This window comes from Arvicola amphibius, chromosome 4 (genome assembly GCF_903992535.2).
Source record: "Arvicola amphibius chromosome 4, mArvAmp1.2, whole genome shotgun sequence".
NCBI classification, from domain to species: Eukaryota; Metazoa; Chordata; class Mammalia; order Rodentia; family Cricetidae; genus Arvicola; species Arvicola amphibius.
Window position 1 is genome coordinate 92,875,801 of NC_052050.1, and position 18,352 is coordinate 92,894,152.

At 52.4% G+C, this 18,352-nt stretch overlaps 2 protein-coding genes across 3 annotated transcripts in view; both read right to left on the minus strand.

The window, feature by feature from the left end:
- Window positions 1-16: 16 nt before the first annotated feature.
- Window positions 17-4,018, minus strand: Pam16 (presequence translocase associated motor 16). The gene is made up of 5 exons (XM_038328697.2): window positions 3,870-4,018; window positions 1,555-1,639; window positions 700-836; window positions 374-439; window positions 17-179 (listed from the first exon to the last, which is right to left on the minus strand). Exons 1-5 carry the CDS (start codon window positions 3,870-3,872, stop codon window positions 93-95), a joined length of 378 nt encoding a protein of 125 aa, XP_038184625.1. The 5' UTR covers window positions 3,873-4,018; the 3' UTR covers window positions 17-92.
- A 1,926-nt stretch (window positions 4,019-5,944) lies between these two features.
- LOC119813390 (coronin-7) overlaps window positions 5,945-18,352 on the minus strand; it is a 53,111-nt gene continuing 40,703 nt past the window's right edge. For both annotated transcript variants that reach the window (XM_038328691.2, XM_038328692.2), the window contains exons 10-28: window positions 14,773-14,827; window positions 14,333-14,390; window positions 14,110-14,255; window positions 13,941-14,033; window positions 13,658-13,789; window positions 12,907-13,033; window positions 12,445-12,620; window positions 11,800-11,908; window positions 11,608-11,694; window positions 11,387-11,529; window positions 11,203-11,307; window positions 10,829-10,914; window positions 9,694-9,835; window positions 9,509-9,598; window positions 8,452-8,568; window positions 8,081-8,216; window positions 7,454-7,545; window positions 6,638-6,724; window positions 5,945-6,534 (exon numbers count right to left, since the gene is read on the minus strand). In XM_038328691.2, coding sequence (XP_038184619.1) covers window positions 6,529-6,534; window positions 6,638-6,724; window positions 7,454-7,545; window positions 8,081-8,216; window positions 8,452-8,568; window positions 9,509-9,598; window positions 9,694-9,835; window positions 10,829-10,914; window positions 11,203-11,307; window positions 11,387-11,529; window positions 11,608-11,694; window positions 11,800-11,908; window positions 12,445-12,620; window positions 12,907-13,033; window positions 13,658-13,789; window positions 13,941-14,033; window positions 14,110-14,255; window positions 14,333-14,390; window positions 14,773-14,827 — 1,987 coding nt within the window. In that variant the 3' untranslated portion in view covers window positions 5,945-6,528. The remainder of the gene's footprint in view (window positions 6,535-6,637; window positions 6,725-7,453; window positions 7,546-8,080; window positions 8,217-8,451; window positions 8,569-9,508; window positions 9,599-9,693; window positions 9,836-10,828; window positions 10,915-11,202; window positions 11,308-11,386; window positions 11,530-11,607; window positions 11,695-11,799; window positions 11,909-12,444; window positions 12,621-12,906; window positions 13,034-13,657; window positions 13,790-13,940; window positions 14,034-14,109; window positions 14,256-14,332; window positions 14,391-14,772; window positions 14,828-18,352) is intronic.

Genomic DNA, 18,352 nt, shown 5'->3' on the forward strand with positions numbered 1-18,352 from the left:
AATATAAGCACTGGAGAAACATGGAAAGACATTTATTACCAAGCTATAAATTATGAGGCAATGGGTGGGGTGGGGTGGAGTGTGCCCAGCAGTCACGTTTTGGGCATCTGCCCTTTCTTTCTGTCTTCCTGGGCTTGTATTCGGAGTTCCTCATCTAGGCGTTCCTTTGCACGGACAACCTAGGAGGAGGAAGATCAGGCTCTGGCAATCTCTGCTCTTTGCCTGAACCAAGGGCCTTTCCCCTTCCTGTCCCAGGCCCTAACAACTTCCCTAGAGGACAGTAGACTGCCAAGATTCAAGCAACTTAAGTAGCACTCTAAGGTGGAAGGGGAAGCCTATGGCTTCCTTTCCTCATAGAGTTAAAAGCACTCACCTTTGACTGCAAGTAGAAGGAGCCACCCACGGATTTATCGTTCACTTTAAAGAGGTGTTCATAATTCTGCGGAGATGAGACAGTGACATCAGGGAAGGCTGATGGCAAGAGAAGTTAAAGGGCCTGACCTCTGACCCACATGTCATGTAGGAAGCTGCTGTGTCCAAAGGATACAGGTAACCCTGTGGGAATGGCTCAGCTGCTACAGCTAGCTGTGTGTCTCTACTTGCACAGCCAGTCTCTCACTGGCTGTGGTCAGAGCTTCCACACCCACCCTCCTCTGATTGCCCATGCAACACAATCCCATGACCCATGAGAGGCCTCACCTTCTGGACCTCCTCAGGGTTCAGCTTAGAGATGTTGAGAATCTGCTGGGCCTCCTGGAGGCTGAGGCCAGAGAGGTTGGATGCAGCTGCAGACTGGTGCCCAGCACGACCCCGAGCATCAGCAGCTGCCTGGCTTGCTGTGGATACATGGGTGACTGCTTAGCCCCCTTGGTGGCCCAGAGCTTCCCCCCCGACCCGGGAGCAGCTTTTCTTTAGTATTGGCTTCTTTTTGGAGGGGAGAGGCAAACATTCCACACAGAAGGGTAAGATGGGGTCAAACTAGGCTCTTGGTCCCCCAATCTAGACCACAAGATAACCTTGTCCCCTCCCCCCCCGTTCCTTGTCCCAGAGGCCTAGCAAATTTGAGAGCTTTAAGCTACTGTGGGGACTATAGTAGGACTAAGGGAGGAACAGTAGCTGGTGTCGGAGCCCCACAACTGGCCTAGCTGGCACCCAGACCACCACCTGGGGGACTGCTTTCCTTTGGTGACCTTAAAGTCAAAAGCCAGCAAACTTTCTCTTCAGGTGCCAGATAATAAATATTTTAACTTTGCAGCCAATTACTCAGCTCTCCGTGAAAGCAGACAGAAAATGGTACTATCTTACTTTATTTACCAAAATGGACTGCCACGGGGGCCCATCCGCCCTGGACACTTGTGCTAGCCAGGCCAAACTGAAAACAAACCTTTCCTGTATATAGGAATGTCTCAAAATCTGGCACCGCCTCCTCCCATGAGTACTCCAGCATCTAAGCCACAGAACTTTATCCAAAAGAGGTCCCTTCATTCACAACTGACACAACCCACAGGGAAATCTAAACTGGGCAGGGCTCCCAGCATTCAGGGAGAGTCTTACCTGCAAACTCCTGCCTCAGGGCCCGGGCAAAGGCTCTGCCCACCACCTGCACACCCATCACAATGATCTGGGCCAGGTACTTGGCCTGTGGGCAAAACGAACAGCTTGGAGATGTGGGGATGATCTAAGGGCTAACTTCTCTAAACTTCCTTGGGTGGCTCTAAATTCGCTGGCCTGCCCAGAGGTAGATTTGAAAGGCTATAGGGGATGAAACTGACGCTGACTTTGGGAAGAAACTGGCTTGAGAGTTAGTGCACAATACAGTCAGTCCCAGACTGCTACCAGTTTAGTCCACGCCAAGGCTGATGGCTCCTCTCTGCTTTTGGGACCATCGGGCCAGCGTTCATATTACCAGGGAAATAGATCCATCCTAACTCTCCCAAGACTTCTAGTCCTAGGACTTGGAATCTGTCCATGAATACAACACAACAACAAAATCACTAAAGGTCTGTGGTGTGCAGAGTGGGGAGGCCCAGGTAGGGTGCGCATGAGCCTGGATCTCATAATAAAACCCAGACAAATGGATGGCCCAAGAAGATGGTTCAGCAGGTAAGAGTGCTCGTTCTAAGAAAGAGCATGACTGTCCATGAACCAATACTTTAACCAAGTCATTCTTAACTCTGCTTGGCCAAGGCTTCGTTCCCCAGGCAGGGTTTCCATGTCACCATTGCTGAGTTAAGGTGGCTGCCCAGTTCCCACACGATTCAAATTCATTTCCTCCTCCCACCTCTGACCCCAGCCAGCCTTGGTCTCTGGATTCTCTCCCTCTTACCCCCCCCCCCCCATTGCAGCTGCACTCTTTACTTCTAGGTAAGCTCTCTTGCTTCTTTAATGCTTAATGTCTCCACTGCTCTGAGTTCCTTCACTATGAATACTCTCCTTTCTACATATGGCCAAGGCTCAACACTGCCCAGGCACGATGTGGCGCAAACCTCTAACTCCAACACTCGGAAGCCTGGGGCAGGAGGGTACCTAGAGTTTGAAGCTAGCCTGAGTTACAGAGCAAGACAATGCCCCAAACCAAAAATCTTCAACACCCTTCAGGGCTTGGCAAAATACACTATAACCGGACTCCCAGGTGAAAATTTCTAGGCTCCTCCCACATACACCTTCCCACAGAACTTTTCTTTGCTTCTTTTGGAAGAGTCCTGAGCATTGAATCAAAGGCCTCTCCTGTGGCGGCAAGCTCTCTAACACTGAGCTATACCCTCAGCCCTCCTTACTAAAGTATGCAGGCTGCCCTGGAACTCATGGAGTCCACACTGGTTCCGAACTCTTGACCGTCCTTCCTAAGCCTCCCAAGTGCTGGGTTTGCAAGTGTAAGCCACCATGACCACCTGAGAGAAGTTCAAAGTTGAATGTGGAGGACATGTGATAAAGACCCAGTTCCACAGGGAATCGACACAAGTCCCACTAGATGTCGGTAACCCAATTACAAGGCAGGAACTATACGGTGGGACATGTGTAGTCTCAGAACATGAGCAAAAACTGGGACCCAAACCAGGTTCTGAACCTTCCGTGAAAGGAGACTTAACTTCCTGGAAAAGTTAAATTCTCAGAGCTTCAGGTCTTTTAAGTGTAAAAACGGGGACAAACTGAGAAAGATTAAATAACAATCTACATAAAGCAACTGAAAGCAGTTAACTGCCACCTTCCAATAAAGAACAGGCTCTCCCCAGCCGGGGGTGGTGGCGCACAACTTTAATGTCCAGCACTGGAGAGCCGGAGGCAGAGGCAGGTGGATCTCAATGAGATGAGTTTAAGACCAGCCTGACCTACTACACAGAACGTACGTGGACAGCCACAGCCTCATACACAGTGATACCCTGTCTCAAATAAGTAAATAAACAGATAAGGGAACAAACAACCCTTCCAATCACTCGGCCAAACCTCAAGAACCTGCCTTTTAAAGGTTGCACAGGTGACCTGCATGGTTCCCACAAACACTCAGCCACCAGGTCTCGATTTCAGCTCAGGTCCCAGGTCTACCAATTCCTTGGACGAGCCAACTGTCAAACGCGGTTAAAAACCGAGCGACATCACAGACAACGCCGGGTCCTGCCAGTCAGGATCCGGCCCACCCTCCAATCCCCTCCTCCCACCGCCCACAGGGGCTCGCGGACGCCGAGGCAGCGGACTCCGAGGCAGGACTTGGCCGGGGGCTTCCTGCCGGCCGAGCCTCGGTTCCCAGGCCCGCGGTAGTCCCCGCCCGGGCGTCAACGGTCTGCGACCCCGCGACACGGCTCAGACATTGCTTCCTGTGGGGTACGCGGGCAGCTCACGACTCTGACTCGAACTCCCTTCCCGAGCCTCACCATGGTGGCCGCTCCACCTCAGGGCACAGGTGCCGCTTCCCGACACCGTGGGACCAGCTCCTGCGCGGCCGGTGGGTCAGAGGTCAAAGGAGACCGGAGAGCGCTTGCGCGATGCCGCGGCGCAGTTCCAGGGGCGGGACTCAGACGGAAGTCACGGTGACTGTGGGCGGAGCCTGCCTCGGGGTCAGAAGACTACTGGACGAGCAACGGTCGGCTCTAGACCTTCGGTGGGTACTCGTGCACCAAGCTTCGTTCCTTCACTTTCCCAAAATATTTAGGAAGAAGCCATCATATGAAATAAGCCAATGTAATATAGGAATGGATGTCAAATTCTCTGAAATACTTAAGAAAACTAGGTACTTCAAAGTAGGTTTAATTGCAGATTTCTCCTGCTTGTGAAACTCTTTCCTAGATAGCCTTCAGGTTTGTCCCCACTCACCTCAAGTATGTAATCCAAAGCCATCTTCTCAGTGAGGTCCATCAAGTTCCCCTACAACACTAATGCGCCCACCACGCTGTTCTGCTTTGGAGGGTCTAGGGTGTGCTTTAAACAACAGATGTTTATTTTATTTTCTGATGGTTCTGGAATCCTTTTTCTGGGGGGCAGTGGTGTCGAGATAGGGTTGCTCTCTGCAGTCCTGGAACTCTGTAGACCAGTCTGGCCTTGAACTCAAGAGATCTGCTGACCTCGGCCTCCTGCCGGGATAAGAGGCGTGCACCGCCACCTAGCTGGTTATGGAATCTTTATGTTCAAGTTGATCATGCTGCCAGATTTGTTTTTTATTTAAGTTTCTCTGATTGGCTTGCAGAGGAATATCTCTTCTCTGCAGGTTCTAACAAGATCTTCTCTGGTCTGTTCATAATCCACACACCAAACAGTTCCACTTTTTGAGTGCACAATTCAGTTCTGCCATCGCCACCGCCCTCATTCAGGCCATTTCCACCCGCAGCCCCTTCCCTACTCTGCAAACTGTGTCCATGTTTGCTCTGGACATCCTATAGAATCAGAACTAAATGCGGTCTCTTGTGACTGCTTTATCCCTTCATGCTCCATTTGCTCTATTTTTTTTCTTGAAGCTCTCATCCTCTACAACAGCGGTTTTCAACCTGTGCGTCGAAACTCCCTTAGTAAACCTCTTTCTCCAAAAATACTTACATTGCAATTCATAACAGTAACAAAATTACAGTTATGAAGTAGCAACAAAAATAATTTTATGGTTGGGGTCTCCATAACACGAGGAACTGTATTAAAGGGTCACAGCATTAGGAAGGTTGAGAACCACTGCTCTACGACATAATTCCTTTTGTAAAATAATCCAATAATTAATTTAATAAATAATGAATTTAAATAATTTAATATTTTTATCTTCATCATTTATTGCTATGCCTTCCCACTAGAGTATGAACTCTCAGTGGCCGGAACATTTATGTTTACTCTTAGCTATCAAGCCTGGAAGGCTGTCTGGCATGCCATGGACACTTTTAGGTGTTTGGTGAATGGATTTAAGTCAGATTCCTCCAGAGCAGTGGTTCTCAACCTTCCTAATGCTGTGACCTTTAATACAGTTCCTCATGTTGTGGTGGCTCAACCATAAAATCATTTTTGTTGCTGCTTTGTAACCATAATTTACTACTGTTGCGAATCACGATGTAAAATATCTGTGTTTCCAATGGGCTTAAGTGACCCACAGATTGAGAACCCCTGCTCTAGCCCACTGCCCATTCTTTCCTTTCTCCCTCTAGCTCTCCAAACTCTGTCTTACCCTGGTACACCGCTCAACTTCCTTTTGTTTGCTCTTGGCTCCTTCAGGTCTTAGTTTTCAGTTTCAAAGAACACAAGCATCTGCTCTCGGCTCCTTGCCCTGACACACCGTCCTGCCCGAGGCAGTTCACAGCTTTCCTCATAGCTGCTTTCCTCTGCACGGCCTGGTTCCCTAGGACAACGCTATGATCAGCTGATCATTACAAAGTAAATGGAGCAAAGTAAAGCCAGTATGGAGGAGCCCAGAACCAAGTTCTCTCACTCATATTCTGTCCCCTTCTTTCTAGACTCCCAGAGACCAGCACGAGAGGCACCAACTTAGAAAAGTTTAATTGATGAAAACATCCAGAGCATGGATAGGCTGGTTGTGGGGTTCACATCACTGTAATGAAGCTGTTAGCTCCACAAGACCCTTTCTCCTGGCCTCAAGCCAAGGGAAGCAGGACAAATGGTCGTAGGCCCCTGAGGATAAAGCTGCTCCCAGCAGCCTGGCGGGGGACCAGCCCCCAATGTTCTTGACTGGATCTGGGGCAGCAGGCAAGACAGGTTGGCATGTGGTAACTGACGATGTTAGATGAAGCCAGCAGAGAGACCAGGAGAGACGAGGCATCGGGGTTGGCCCAGAGACATGCTACTGACACCCATTTCCCACCCACTGGTGTCACATGCTAACAGGCAGCTGGGACAAGCAGCCGGCCCCAGAGGGCAGAGGAGCAGTGGGCCCAGCAGCAGTGGAAGTGCCTGGGGCCTGCAGGAAACCCAGGGCTCCTGGGCTCCATGTGCCTGCCAGGGCCAGAGCAGCACTGTCCAGTTTGCAGAGATGCACGGTGTGGAGGGCAGCAGGTGGTCCTAGCAGGTGGCAGTGGCAGCTGAGGCCAGGGGTGCCTAGTGTGCAGGCTAGTCCTGGGGCGAGAAACCCGGAGGCAGGAGTTAAGAGGGCCCAGGGAGGGAGGGTGCCACGGCATTTACAGGAGGAACAGGGAAGCTGGGGCCAGCTGTCACTCACCCACTCGTCTTCATCCACCCCTTCAAAGGAGTCCTGGGGCAGTGGGTCCTCTCTGTTCCCCAGCTTCGCCACCATAGCATTAAGCAGCTGTGAAGGGAGATGGGGAGGCACTGAAAGAAATGACTCCCTGACCGTAACAGCTTAAAACCCCATTTTAACACCAATAATGCTGAAAAAGAGTCATTTCGGTTAGAACCCTGGTAAGGTTGATGGGTTTGCATTGTAGAAGATGCAAAGACAGTAAAAGTGTCAGGGACAAGAGACTGCAGTGTGGTACCGGATACAGGAGCTGCTGTCTCCTCATGTGCACCAGAATCACCATAGGCTTAGGTCACCAATCTTTAACTTTGGCTGGACAAGGGCTGTCTAAAATGTGTGTGCCTCACTGCCCTCCCTGGCTTCCTGTGCCTTGGGGATAGCAGCAGGTCCTGGGCATGACCCCTCCCCAAAGTCTAGTGTGGAAACAAGTGTGACACATGGCTTGTCCTGCCATCTGGGTTGGGGCTGGTGACCTGGCAGGAACCCAGCACATGGAGGACACTGCAAAGCACAGCACAGCCCTGTCTCCCATGTCTGCACAGCACAGCACAGCCCTGTCTCCCATGTCTGCACAGCACAGCACATCCCTGTCTCCCATGTCTGCACAGCACAGCACAGCACATCCCTGTCTCCCATGTCTGCACAGCACAGCACAGCACATCCCTGTCTCCCATGTCTGCACAGCACAGCACAGCCCTGTCTCCCATGTCTGCACAGCACAGCACAGCACAGCCCTGTCTCCCATGTCTGCACAGCACAGCCCTCTCCCATGCCCACCTCTTCCTTTTTTTGTTCATCAGACTTCTCTTCCAAGTACTGTGCTGAGGATGGGGCTCTTCGGGCAGGGGCTTCACGGGGGGCTTGGCTCACTGGGGTGGAGCAAGGACAAGCATCAAAGAAGGCTCTGTTTAGAATCAACTCCCAGGAGATTCTCTGGCAGAGATCAGAGAGGTGGCATTAACAAGTATCAAAGACCCTGTTCACTGCCGAAAATTTATATTTGTAAGAGTATGCATGTGAGTCAGGTAGTGGTGGGCAGAGGCAGGAGGATCTGTGAGTTCAAGGCCAGCCTGGTCTACAAATAGAGTTCTTGGACAGCCAGAGCTGTCACACAGACTCAAAAAAAAGTCCATGTGTTGAGTATACAACATGTGTGTGTGTGTGTGTGTGTGTGTGTGTGTGTGTTTAGATATGCATGTGTACTAGGATAAAACATAAACCACGGGACTTCCCTCCAGGGGTTCAGAGACTGGGTCTGGAGACATGTCCAGCCATCCTTAGGTGAGCCAGGTCTCTATGTGGCAGCAGAAACGGAGGACTGTACTTGGACCTTCTGCTCCTTTCTCCCACTCCTGTCCAGATTCCCTCTCCCCCACTGTCTCCCCATTGTATCCCTTACTCAACCTGGGGTCATGCCCGGGGGTTGCAAACTCCGTAGCTGGGGCTGTCCATTAGCACCCTCCAGCCAGGCTTTGGCTTTGAGTACTGGCTCCCAGCTCACAGCTGTGTCTGGGAACACATCATCCTGGAAGAATTCTTTCTGTAGAGGAAAAGGGGTTATCATGAGACACTGACCAGGGGCCCGGGACCATGAGACCTGGCCTCACCCACACTGACAATCACATGCTTTGCAAAATTTCAGTAGAATATAGAAGTAGATGTTCCCCAAAACTAGACAGTGGGGAGCTTTGGATGAAAGAACAGATAAGAACCTAAATAACTGGGTCCCTGGTCAGCCACAAAAGGAGGAGATTGAGTCTTTGACCCAAACTCACCCTGACTCGGGGCAGCCGGAAGGCAACAGGCTCCAGGGAGGTCTGGCGTAACCGCAGGCATCGGGCAAACTCCACTTCCCGAATGTCACACTCCGTCTTGGGCAGAAGGACAAAGCCCTAGGAGGAATGAGGTAGTAGAAAGTAGAGCCAAGAGCTCCTAATTGGATACAGGGCACCCTAGGGTGGTCCTCACTTAGGCCTGAGGACCACGGCCTGTCCTTCGGTAGCTGCAGTGGTCTGAATGAGAATGGTCCCCATAGGCTCACATATTTGAATGCTTGGTCCTCTGGTGATAGCACTATTTAGGAAGGATTAGGAGGTATGTTACTAGGGATGGACTTTAGGCTTTTAAAAACTCTTGCTATTCCACAGTTAGCTCTCCCTCTCTCTGCCTGCTGCCACCCCCCTGCCTTAATGGTCATGGACTCGCCCTCTGAAACAGTAATAAGCAAGTCTACAATTAATGATTTCTTTTCTTAGCTGCCTTGGTCATGGTGTCTCTTCACAGCAATAGAACAGTAATTAAGACAGCAGTGGTGTGCTGCCAGTGGGAACAACTAGTTTATAAGGGGGGAAAAGACCAGACATGTATCACTGGTCCCACCATGTCCCACTTTAAGCAGTACTTATAGTAGTATGTCACAAGCCACTGTGGGACAGGTCCCCTGCATGAGTTTAATTCATGTGCATACCACATTAAGGTAAGCAAGCAATGAAACAGAATTTGTTCCCTTGGATTTCTTTGCTTGATTGAAGCAGAGTTTTACTATAGCAGCCAGGTTGTCACAACTCATGACCTCCAGAGTGCCGGGATGACAGGTTTGTGTCATCGTGCCTGGTTCATGTAACTTAACCTTATATAGTTTAATTTTTAGTAATGGCTGAATATAAGCCAGCTCTCAAAACTCTCAGATTATTCCGGTCAGCTAAACCTGCTACTGGGCATAGCTCTCTAGATTCCCTTGACCCCCATTGGCTCCTGCACTTCTGCACATGACCACAAGGGGGCATGGGACGCTCGCAGTCCAACTTGGGGACAGAAAGTAAAAGACATCACCTTGTGAGGGTCAGATGATGTGAAGCTGTTGCACTCCAAGAAGAAAGGGGCCTCTGGGAGCACCTCATACAGGAACACACGGGTATCACCCTGGAGGACAGAGGTGGGGTATGGAAGGGAAGCAGCCAGCTACACCAGACCCTGCCCTGCCCTGCCCCACACCCAGCCAGTCCATCCCAGCCAACCTTGCCAGTGAGAAGCACCAGGCCAGTATCAGGGTCATAGCTTGGAAGCAGGGTTGAGGGAGCTACATCGAGACCCAGCACTGCTGAGGGGCCGTCTGCTAGGGCATCAGCCATGTACAACTGCAGCTGGCGTTCACTTCGGCTGCCAGGGAGTTAGGGGTAGAACAGATCCTTAAGAAGCCTGGGGTAGGGCAACAACTCCCACAGAGACCCTCTTCCTGTCTGGGCTGGAAAGCCTAGGGGCCAGCAGTCCAAGGGGAGAAGAGTCCAGCCCTTAGACGTGGCCTGGATGGGGCCTCCCCTTGCCTCCCAGCTTGTCCTCCATACAACTCTGACCCCAGTGTCTGTCCTGGTCTGCACCTCCATCTGGACCCCTCCCCTCACGCTGTGCTTTGCACCCTCCGCTGCAGCAACCCCAGCCTTTCTTCTCATGCCTGAACGATGAGCTCCTCTGATCCCTCTCTTGGGAGCCTCTCTACTCCATCATCTATGGTGCCTGATGCCAGCCCTCAGGCCTCTCCTGCACACCTGGCTCTGTGCTCTCTGCTCTACCTGATCTTCATCAGGCATGGGTTCCTGGGCCTGGCCTCACCCTCTGAATCCTGTTAACACACATTCCCTCCCCAACACTTTCTCCCATCCGACTGCCTATCCATCTGTCTGTCTGTCTAATCACTGACAAATGCATCTATTTATCCACCAGTGCATACATCTACTGATCCATTTACCTATACATCTACTGAGGGCTGGGCAGTTTTTGTTGGTTTGTTTATTGTCTTTTTGGTTTGTTTTTCTTTCAAGACAGGGTTTCTTTGTGTAATTGTCTTGACTGTCCTGGAGCTCACTTTGTAGACTAGGCTGGCCTCGAACTGAGATCCGCCTGCCTCTGCCTCCCGAGTGCTAGGATTAAATAAAGGTGTGTGCCACCACCACCTAACTTTCTTGTTTTATTTTGAGACATAGTCTCTCTATTTAATGTAGTCCTGGTTGTCCTTGAACTCCTCAAATTCAGAGATCCTATGCTGGGATTTAAAGTGTACTCTATCACGCCTGGTTGACAGATGTTGTGACCTTGGAAAAAAAGGAAATCAGGTAAATTGATAAAGCCTAGGGATGGTGGTCCCTAAGTCCTCACCTGTCAAAACCAGATACCAGCAAACAACGACCATCACACACCCAGACAATGCGGGCTCCGCGGCCACCTTCAGGTCCCGGACCTTCCTGTAGAGATACATCACACAAAACTCAGTCAAAGCCCCCTCCAAATGGATAGGGGGACACTTTTAGCTCAAAGGTGCTCACTTATAGGGATGCAGAGCTGCTCCAGGGCTCACAGACCCTGGGCCCTTTCCCCCAGCTCCTACATGCTTACTTGCAGGGGCATAGGGCTGCTGATTGGTGTGTAGACTCTGAGGTTCCCCAACCCCCAGACCATGCATGTGCATCTGCAGGTTGCTCAAACGCTTATAGGCCTTGCATTTGTCCCTGTCCTAGACCATGCACGCTCACCTGTAGGGGTACAAGGCTGCTCCGGGGTTCATACACCCGTATGTGCCCATCCTTGCACACAGTGGCCAGCTTCTGTCCATCTGGACTCCAGGCCAAGCTAAAGATCTGGGGACAAACAAGGGCATAAATGGTGGCCTCTCCTCTCAGGGCTGGGCCCCTGCCCCTGCCCCTGCAGCTGTCCTACCTGGTCCTGATGGCCCTGCAGCCTCAGCTGCTCAGTTCCAGCCTGAAGGTCCCAGATGCGAATGGTCAGGTCATAGGAAGTGGAAGCCAGTATGTCAGCAGCCAGGGGATGGAAACGCAGAGAGTAGATCTTTTCTGTGTGGCCTAGAGAGGACCCGAAGGTGATGCTGAGTCAGCCCTGGGAAGTCATTGCCCCACCTGGCTTTATCAGGGCCCTCTAACCTGTGAGCACAGTCTCAGGTGTGGTGAGAACATTCTCAAGGCCCCCCGGGGGCACTCGCCATAGTCGGATCCGAGCATCCTCCCCAGCTGTGGAAAAAGGAGTATATCTTCACTGCAGAGCTGGAGATAGCTGGCTTTCCTGCCCACTCATGGCCTGGAACCTTCTCAACTCTGGATACCCAGGCTCCTTACCCACAGCAAGACGGTGTGGGTCAAAGGGGTCCCAGGCCAGATCCATTACAGCTGTCCCATTCTGCAGTGTGGGCAATGCTGTGTCAGGCAGGCGGCCTGGCTTCTGTAGCTGTAAGAGGAACCCCCACCCCAATGCACATCAGAACCAGGCAAGAGAGCCCGTCCCAGGAAAACAGGTGCTTGAGCCCACCTTCTCCAACAGAATGACATATGCCCCCGCTGCTGGGTGGCCCAAGCTCTCTGCCTTGGACAACTTGTGCTGAGCCCCAAGTGCCCGCTGTGAGGCCCCAGAAAGTGAGGGCACAGCAGCGTGTAAGGGTGGAAGGGTGGAAGGAGCTCAGGCTTGGGGCTCAGGGTTGCTTGGGTTTGAATCCTACTCCACTTACGAAGCTGTGTGACCAGGTCAGATCACTACACCTCTCTGAACTTCTTCACTCTCATCTGAAAAATGGGAATAAGAATGGCACCTACCACATGAGGCAGCTGAGCTGGTTAGAGGGTACGCTGGGCAGGTGCCTGATGCATGGTCTGTGCTCAGTGAGTTGGGGTAGACCCTTAGTGTCCTGTTCTTGCCTACTATAGGGACCTGAAGCACTGCCACCTGCCCGCCACTGCTGAGCAGGGGCACTGCCACAGGGCCCTTACCTCAAGCACAGCCACCTGCCCGCCACTGCTGAGCAGGGGCACTGCTACACGCAGTTGGTTAGCGCAGAAGCCGTCGCTCTCGCCAGGGGTCGTGAGGTTGAGTCCCTTAAGGTTGGTGATGTGGCTGTCTCGGTGGAGGACGGTGCCCTGAGCATGGCGGAATTTAGAACTGGGGCCTGGGGGTGGTAGGGACACAGTCAATGGTGGGGATACTGCATCTGTGCATCTGCACCTAGTCTTGGCCACCCGCTGTCCTCATCACTGGGAGGAGCCTGGTGTGGGCCCAGGCAGGCCTCTGTGGGGTTGGCATATACAACTTGTCCAAAAAAGCTTGCCCATGTTCCTCTCTGGCCAGGAAAGCAGTAGTCCTAGCAGCAGGAGCCTGGGTTAGTCTACGCAAGGTCTGTCCTCAGGGTCGGGGCTAGGACTGGGGCAGACAGGGTCCTGCGCTGAGCAGCTTACCCAGAAGACTCTGGAGTGACCGCTGACTGGGGCTGGTACCGATGCCGCTGGTGCTGGAGAGTGAAGGCCCCAGACTGGATGGCGTGGAGGGGGAGATCAGTGAGCTGGGAGGGGAAGAGAAGCCCTCCTAGAGGGAAGGACTTGGTCAGCCAGTGGTCCCTGGGTGTATAACCAAGCAGAAAGGGGACAGCTGGCCAACTCCTTGAGCCACTGCTCGTGGCTCCTCTGGGCTTCCGGACAGTAGGCTGGGCATGACCCTGCTGAGTTATGAGTCAGGTGGCATCAAAAGAGGGAATGAGCTTTAGGCCAAGGGGACAGGGGTGGCTGCTCCTGCCTTCCAGTTTGTGGGAGACTATGTCAAGAGTTACAGCTGCTAGCATTTCAAGAACCCTGCTTCTTTTTGTTTGTTTGTTTGTTTTTCAAGACAGGGTCTCTCTGTGTAGCCCTGGCTGTCCTAGAACTCACTCTGTAGTTCAGGCTGACCTGGAACTCACAGAGATCCACCTGCCTCTGCCTCCCGAGTGCTCGGATTAAAGGTGTGCGCCACCACTGCCCAGCCAGCCCTGTTTCTTTAACACCTGCTCAGCTTGGAAGACGATGCTCAGTTCTTTACTGTGCTGCAGCACTCCTCCATCTCTGCCATGCCTGACAGCTAGAGAGGATCATGGAGGCTATTTGGCAGGTGAACAGAACCGCTTCAGCACCCTACTGTGGTGTCCTATTAGCTGTGGGGAGGTGAACTGGTACTTACACTTGGGTCTGTGTCAGCTCTGGGCGTCTGTGCAGGCTGGGCCACGTCTTGGGGTGGTTCCATAGTGGGCACCAGGGAGGAAGTGAAGCTGGGGTGGGGCTGGTAGGCTGGGTTGAGGCTGACCTTCTGTACCTGGGGGGAGAGCATTGATGGGGGTACATGCTGCCAGATGTGAAGGAGACCCTTGGAAGGGTGGACATGAAGTTGAGAACCAAATGTGACCTCCCAGGCATTGCTGAGACCAGGGGATAAGAGGAGGAGCATGAGCCAGGCTTGGCCCTACCTGCTGATTGTCCCCAGCCCACCAGGTGTGGGCATCAGAAGCAGGCACAGAGCCAGCTGTGTCAGGAAACAGGTCCTCATGGAACTCCACAGCCTGGTGAGAGACAGGTAGTCAGTTAGTGAGGCCCAAATCCTCTAGGTCCCCAATCCCTTGTCCAGGCCCCTCTCACTTTTCGGGGTACATGGTGGCTGATGGGTATGATGGCTGTGTCACTCAGCTGCAGGACTTGAAGCACCTCACAACTCATAACAGCCAGTGCTCGCCGGGGGACAAGGGCTGCCCCTCGCAGTACACTCTCCAGAATACACTGCGTCACTGCCAAAGACACCATAGGGGAAGGTCAGAGAGGGAAGAAAGCCAGTGGCGGGGTGGAAGGGAGAGCAAGGACTCACCTGGGTTCAGCGCAGGCTGCTGTGACGTCACCTCATAGCAGGACAGCTGACTCTCACCCTGAAACACACAGAGCCTAAGTCCCACCTGACCATAGGCTACAGGCTGCAGCAAACCACCTAGGAACCTGGATCCTACTGGGTGCTGAGCCGCGCCTTGGCAGACTTTCCCTCACTTGCTCATTGCGTTGTGTGGTGAGCACCAAGGGCATACATCGGCATTTATGGCATGCCAACAGCAAGCCAGCATGTGGTCTTATCCTCCTGAGGACCATCTAGAGGTCATATCAACTTGGCTGCTTAGGTGAAGATGGCACAGGACGGGGCTGCACTGTTTTCAATTGCTCTTTCAAGGGACAGCAAGGAAGAAAACAGCACAGGGACAAGATTCTCAGTAGTGCCCCTGGAGGGCAGTGGGTGGGGCGATTCAGCTTTTTGCTCACCTTTCCTGCCAGAACCAATAGCCCGGAGTCTGGATCCAGCAGGGGTATCAGAGACCTGGGGAGAGAGGGCCAGTGAGCCGGTAGGTCAGGGATGGCAGGAAGGCTGCCAACCTGTGACATCAGATCAGGGACCTAGAAGGTACCAGTAACTTGATCCTTTTAGCTGCATCTGGTTGGCCCCCAGAATCCTCAAACTCTTCTCCTGGTTGCCCCTATACTAAGCCCCTCCCGCCCGCCCACACACATTCAGTTGTTTTGCTTCCCTGCAGAGCTTGCAATGGCCCTGGGTATTGGGAACTCAAGCCTGACCTCTGCCTCAGGCATTCATGAGAAGCTCATATATACATAATGTCTTAGAATGCTTCAGTCAGCCTAGTGAGACCAGCACAGCCAAGGAGATTAAGGGGGTAGATGCTCGACCAGGGACCCTGCAACCTAGGCACAGTAGGGTCCACTCTAGCCACTCCAGGGATGGGGTGCTACCACCCACTCATCATCCTACACTTTAGAGGCACAGACGGCCCTCCATGTGCCCAGCTGGACCAGACAATGGGGAGAAGGGCCCCTGAAGCTGCTGGGCTTCCCTAGAGTCCTGGTAGCTACAGACCAGGCCAGTAGGAAGGACATTCCTGAGGTGAGGTCATGGTGGGAGGGAGTGGTATCTGGGAAGGCAGAGGGCTGGGAGCCCCTGACACTACAACTTCAGCCCAAGAACTCCTGCCTCCCTCCCTGGACCCTGGAGGCCTTCACGTGCAGGTCCCTGGCCCAAGAGCTCCACCTTGCAGTTCCTCCTACTGGGGAAGAAGTACCCGGGAGAACAGGAGAACTTCTTTTTGCCTTGTTTTTCCATTTCTTTTTTATTTGTTTTGTTTTTGTTCCTTGAGACAGGGTTTCTCTGTGTAGCCCTGGCTGGCCTTGAACTCAGAGATCCTTCTCCTCTGCCTCCCAAGTGCTGGGATTAAGAGCGCGTGCCATGCCTGACTGTGAGAATTCATCACTTGCTTCTGGTCGTGGTTTCTGCCACACTCCCAGAGTTCCATCCCTCTTGTGGTCCCTTCTGGGTCAGCTGTCCAGTTCCCTCCTCCCCTGACTACTAGTGTTCTTCCAGTTACCACAGAGTGGGTGGAGAGCTGGGTGGGGCCCCCAAGTGCCTCCACACTTTCTTGGAGAACCCTAAGTTGGTAACCTGTGAGTAACACAGGCCTTAATTACCTCAGGATGGCAGGGTGAGCTGGCCTCACTGATGCCCGTCTCCACTTAGCCTGACCCCTGTCGACCACAGACAGTGGAAGGCAAGAAAGGGATAAGGCTGTAGGTGGCTCAGGGTCACCTACAATACTGGAGTTAACACTAGAGCCCTTACACCTTCCACATGGCTTTACTTATTCATTTATTTATAAGTATTTCTTCATTCCCTTAAGGAACTAATCTGTGCTCAGTCCTCAGCTCACCTGCTGGTAGGAATAAAGGAGGGTGCTACAGACCCCATACTAACCCTCAAGGCACAGAGTTGCCTGGTGCACAAGGCAGACACAATCCCATAATTAAACATGAAAGAAGCGATGCTGTGTAGTAGTAGGCGGGGCTAGTTGGTTTTGGCTGGACCATTGGGGAGGGGTGTTTCTTCAATTCTAGTGCCAGGTAAATATCAAAGTCAAATATCACAGGGGATAGTGTTCCAGACAAGAAGAGCATTGTGTGCAAAGGGCTGGTAGCGAGTATGAACTTAAGGCTTTGGAGGGTAGGGAAGGTGATGTGTGTGGTGACCTGGGCAATGAGGGTGATGACTGAGACTCAGGTAGGTGGAGTCAGTTGAAACAGGGCTCGGTGAATCAGGAGTTCTGTCCCAAGTAGGTGACAAACAATTAGAAGGTGGTGATTACTGCTTGTTTGTTTTGTGACACTGGGGACAGAATTCAGGGCCTTATACATGCTTAGGCAAACTGTCCTACCATGCCCAGGTGTGTGGTGTGCTTTAGACAAAGCAGGGTAGGAGCAGGATGGCACTGAGATGGGTCACAGAGACTAGAAAGGAAAGGCTGGGAAAATCGGGAACCAAAGGAACACAGGACTGAAGCAGAGATGGGGAGCAAGTGATCTGGAGGGGGGGGGGGAACGTCTCTATGGCCTTCTGCTGTACTGCACAGGAGAGAACATGACAAGAACCCGATGAATTCCATTGGGGCACTGAAAGTTTACCAGCTCTCAAAACCACCTCCTGAAGACTGGCTAGGCTTCCCTCGCCCTGCCCCTCGTCCTGCCCCTTGACTCAGGTGCTGGGTGGCAGCAACAGGAAGTCATAGAGGGCAGGGATAGCTCCACTGACAGGTCAGGCCAGTCCTCCTTGCCTTGGGCAGAACCATTTGAACATCTCTGCCAGGCAGGAGCATCCTGCTGCCCACTGCTCAGGATGGGCAGGGAAATGGGGTCATAGCACCCAGAACTAACAGCCAACAGCTGGCACGGGCCTGACTCTAGGCCTTGAGAAGAGAGCCAAGTTGTGTCTGGGTCCAGAATGCTGAAGGTTCACCTTGACTTGACAGGAGGCCAAATGGGGAGGGAGATAGTGCCAGTACATCTCCTGCTACCATGGTTTCTAGGCTTGCCACCTTGAAGGGCTCTCACCCTGACATCAGTCCAGAGTCTACTCTAAATCTAAAGTCAGAGAGGGTCCAAGGCCTGGAGCTATCCCTAACCAGAAGACTGAGGAAAATGGTGTCACCTTCTAGATGGTGAGAAGTGACTTTGGTCAGATAATGCCCTAAGCTCTGACAGGTGCCCTGCGGAAGGACAGGGGTGGGCTTGCTGCGGAAAGCAGCTCTGAACTCCTCTGGTATCCTCTCCATCCATGAGCCCAGACAGTGTGGCAATGCCCCTTATCAAAAGCAGTCTAGGTCCCACGAATATGCCACTGTCACCCAGGCTGGGCCAAAGGTATCCCACACTCTCTTCCTCTGTGGGGGTCTCTGAAGGGTGGTAGCGTGAGAGTGACAGTGGGAGCTTAGACAAGTTGTGATATACGGGAGAATGGCTCATGAGAAGGGGATTAGGGACAGTTTGACTAGAAGTCACACCGCACTTGTGTGTTTCCTCTTTTTGCTGGCATTGGGTGTTGAATCTAGGGCCTCATTTATCTTAAGTGCTTTACGACTGAGATGTGTCCCCAGACTTGTATTTGAGAAAGGTCGTGTGCAGTTACCCAGGCTGCCCTTGAATTTGCCATCCTCCTGCTTCAGTCTTCAGAGAGATGGATGCCAGAGCTGCCTCCCAGCACTCACTGACCAAGGGGCCTGGCATACAGAGGATTTGGCGTAGGGTGAACCTGAGCCCTGGCCAGAGGGGACAGTGCCACTCAACCTCAGAAGACTTCCTGTTCAAGACAGACTAGGAAACCCCATTTTAATGTGAAATCACCTGATTTTTCAATTCTGGCAAGGGCTTCAAAGTTTCAAACCTGCCACACAGACCAAATGAAACACCTCGAGTGGTGTGCATGTGTGCGCTGCTGTTCTGCATTTACAACACAGGGACCCTGCTTAGCCCCTGATAATGAGACCCAGGCCACCTTCATTTCTGGTGA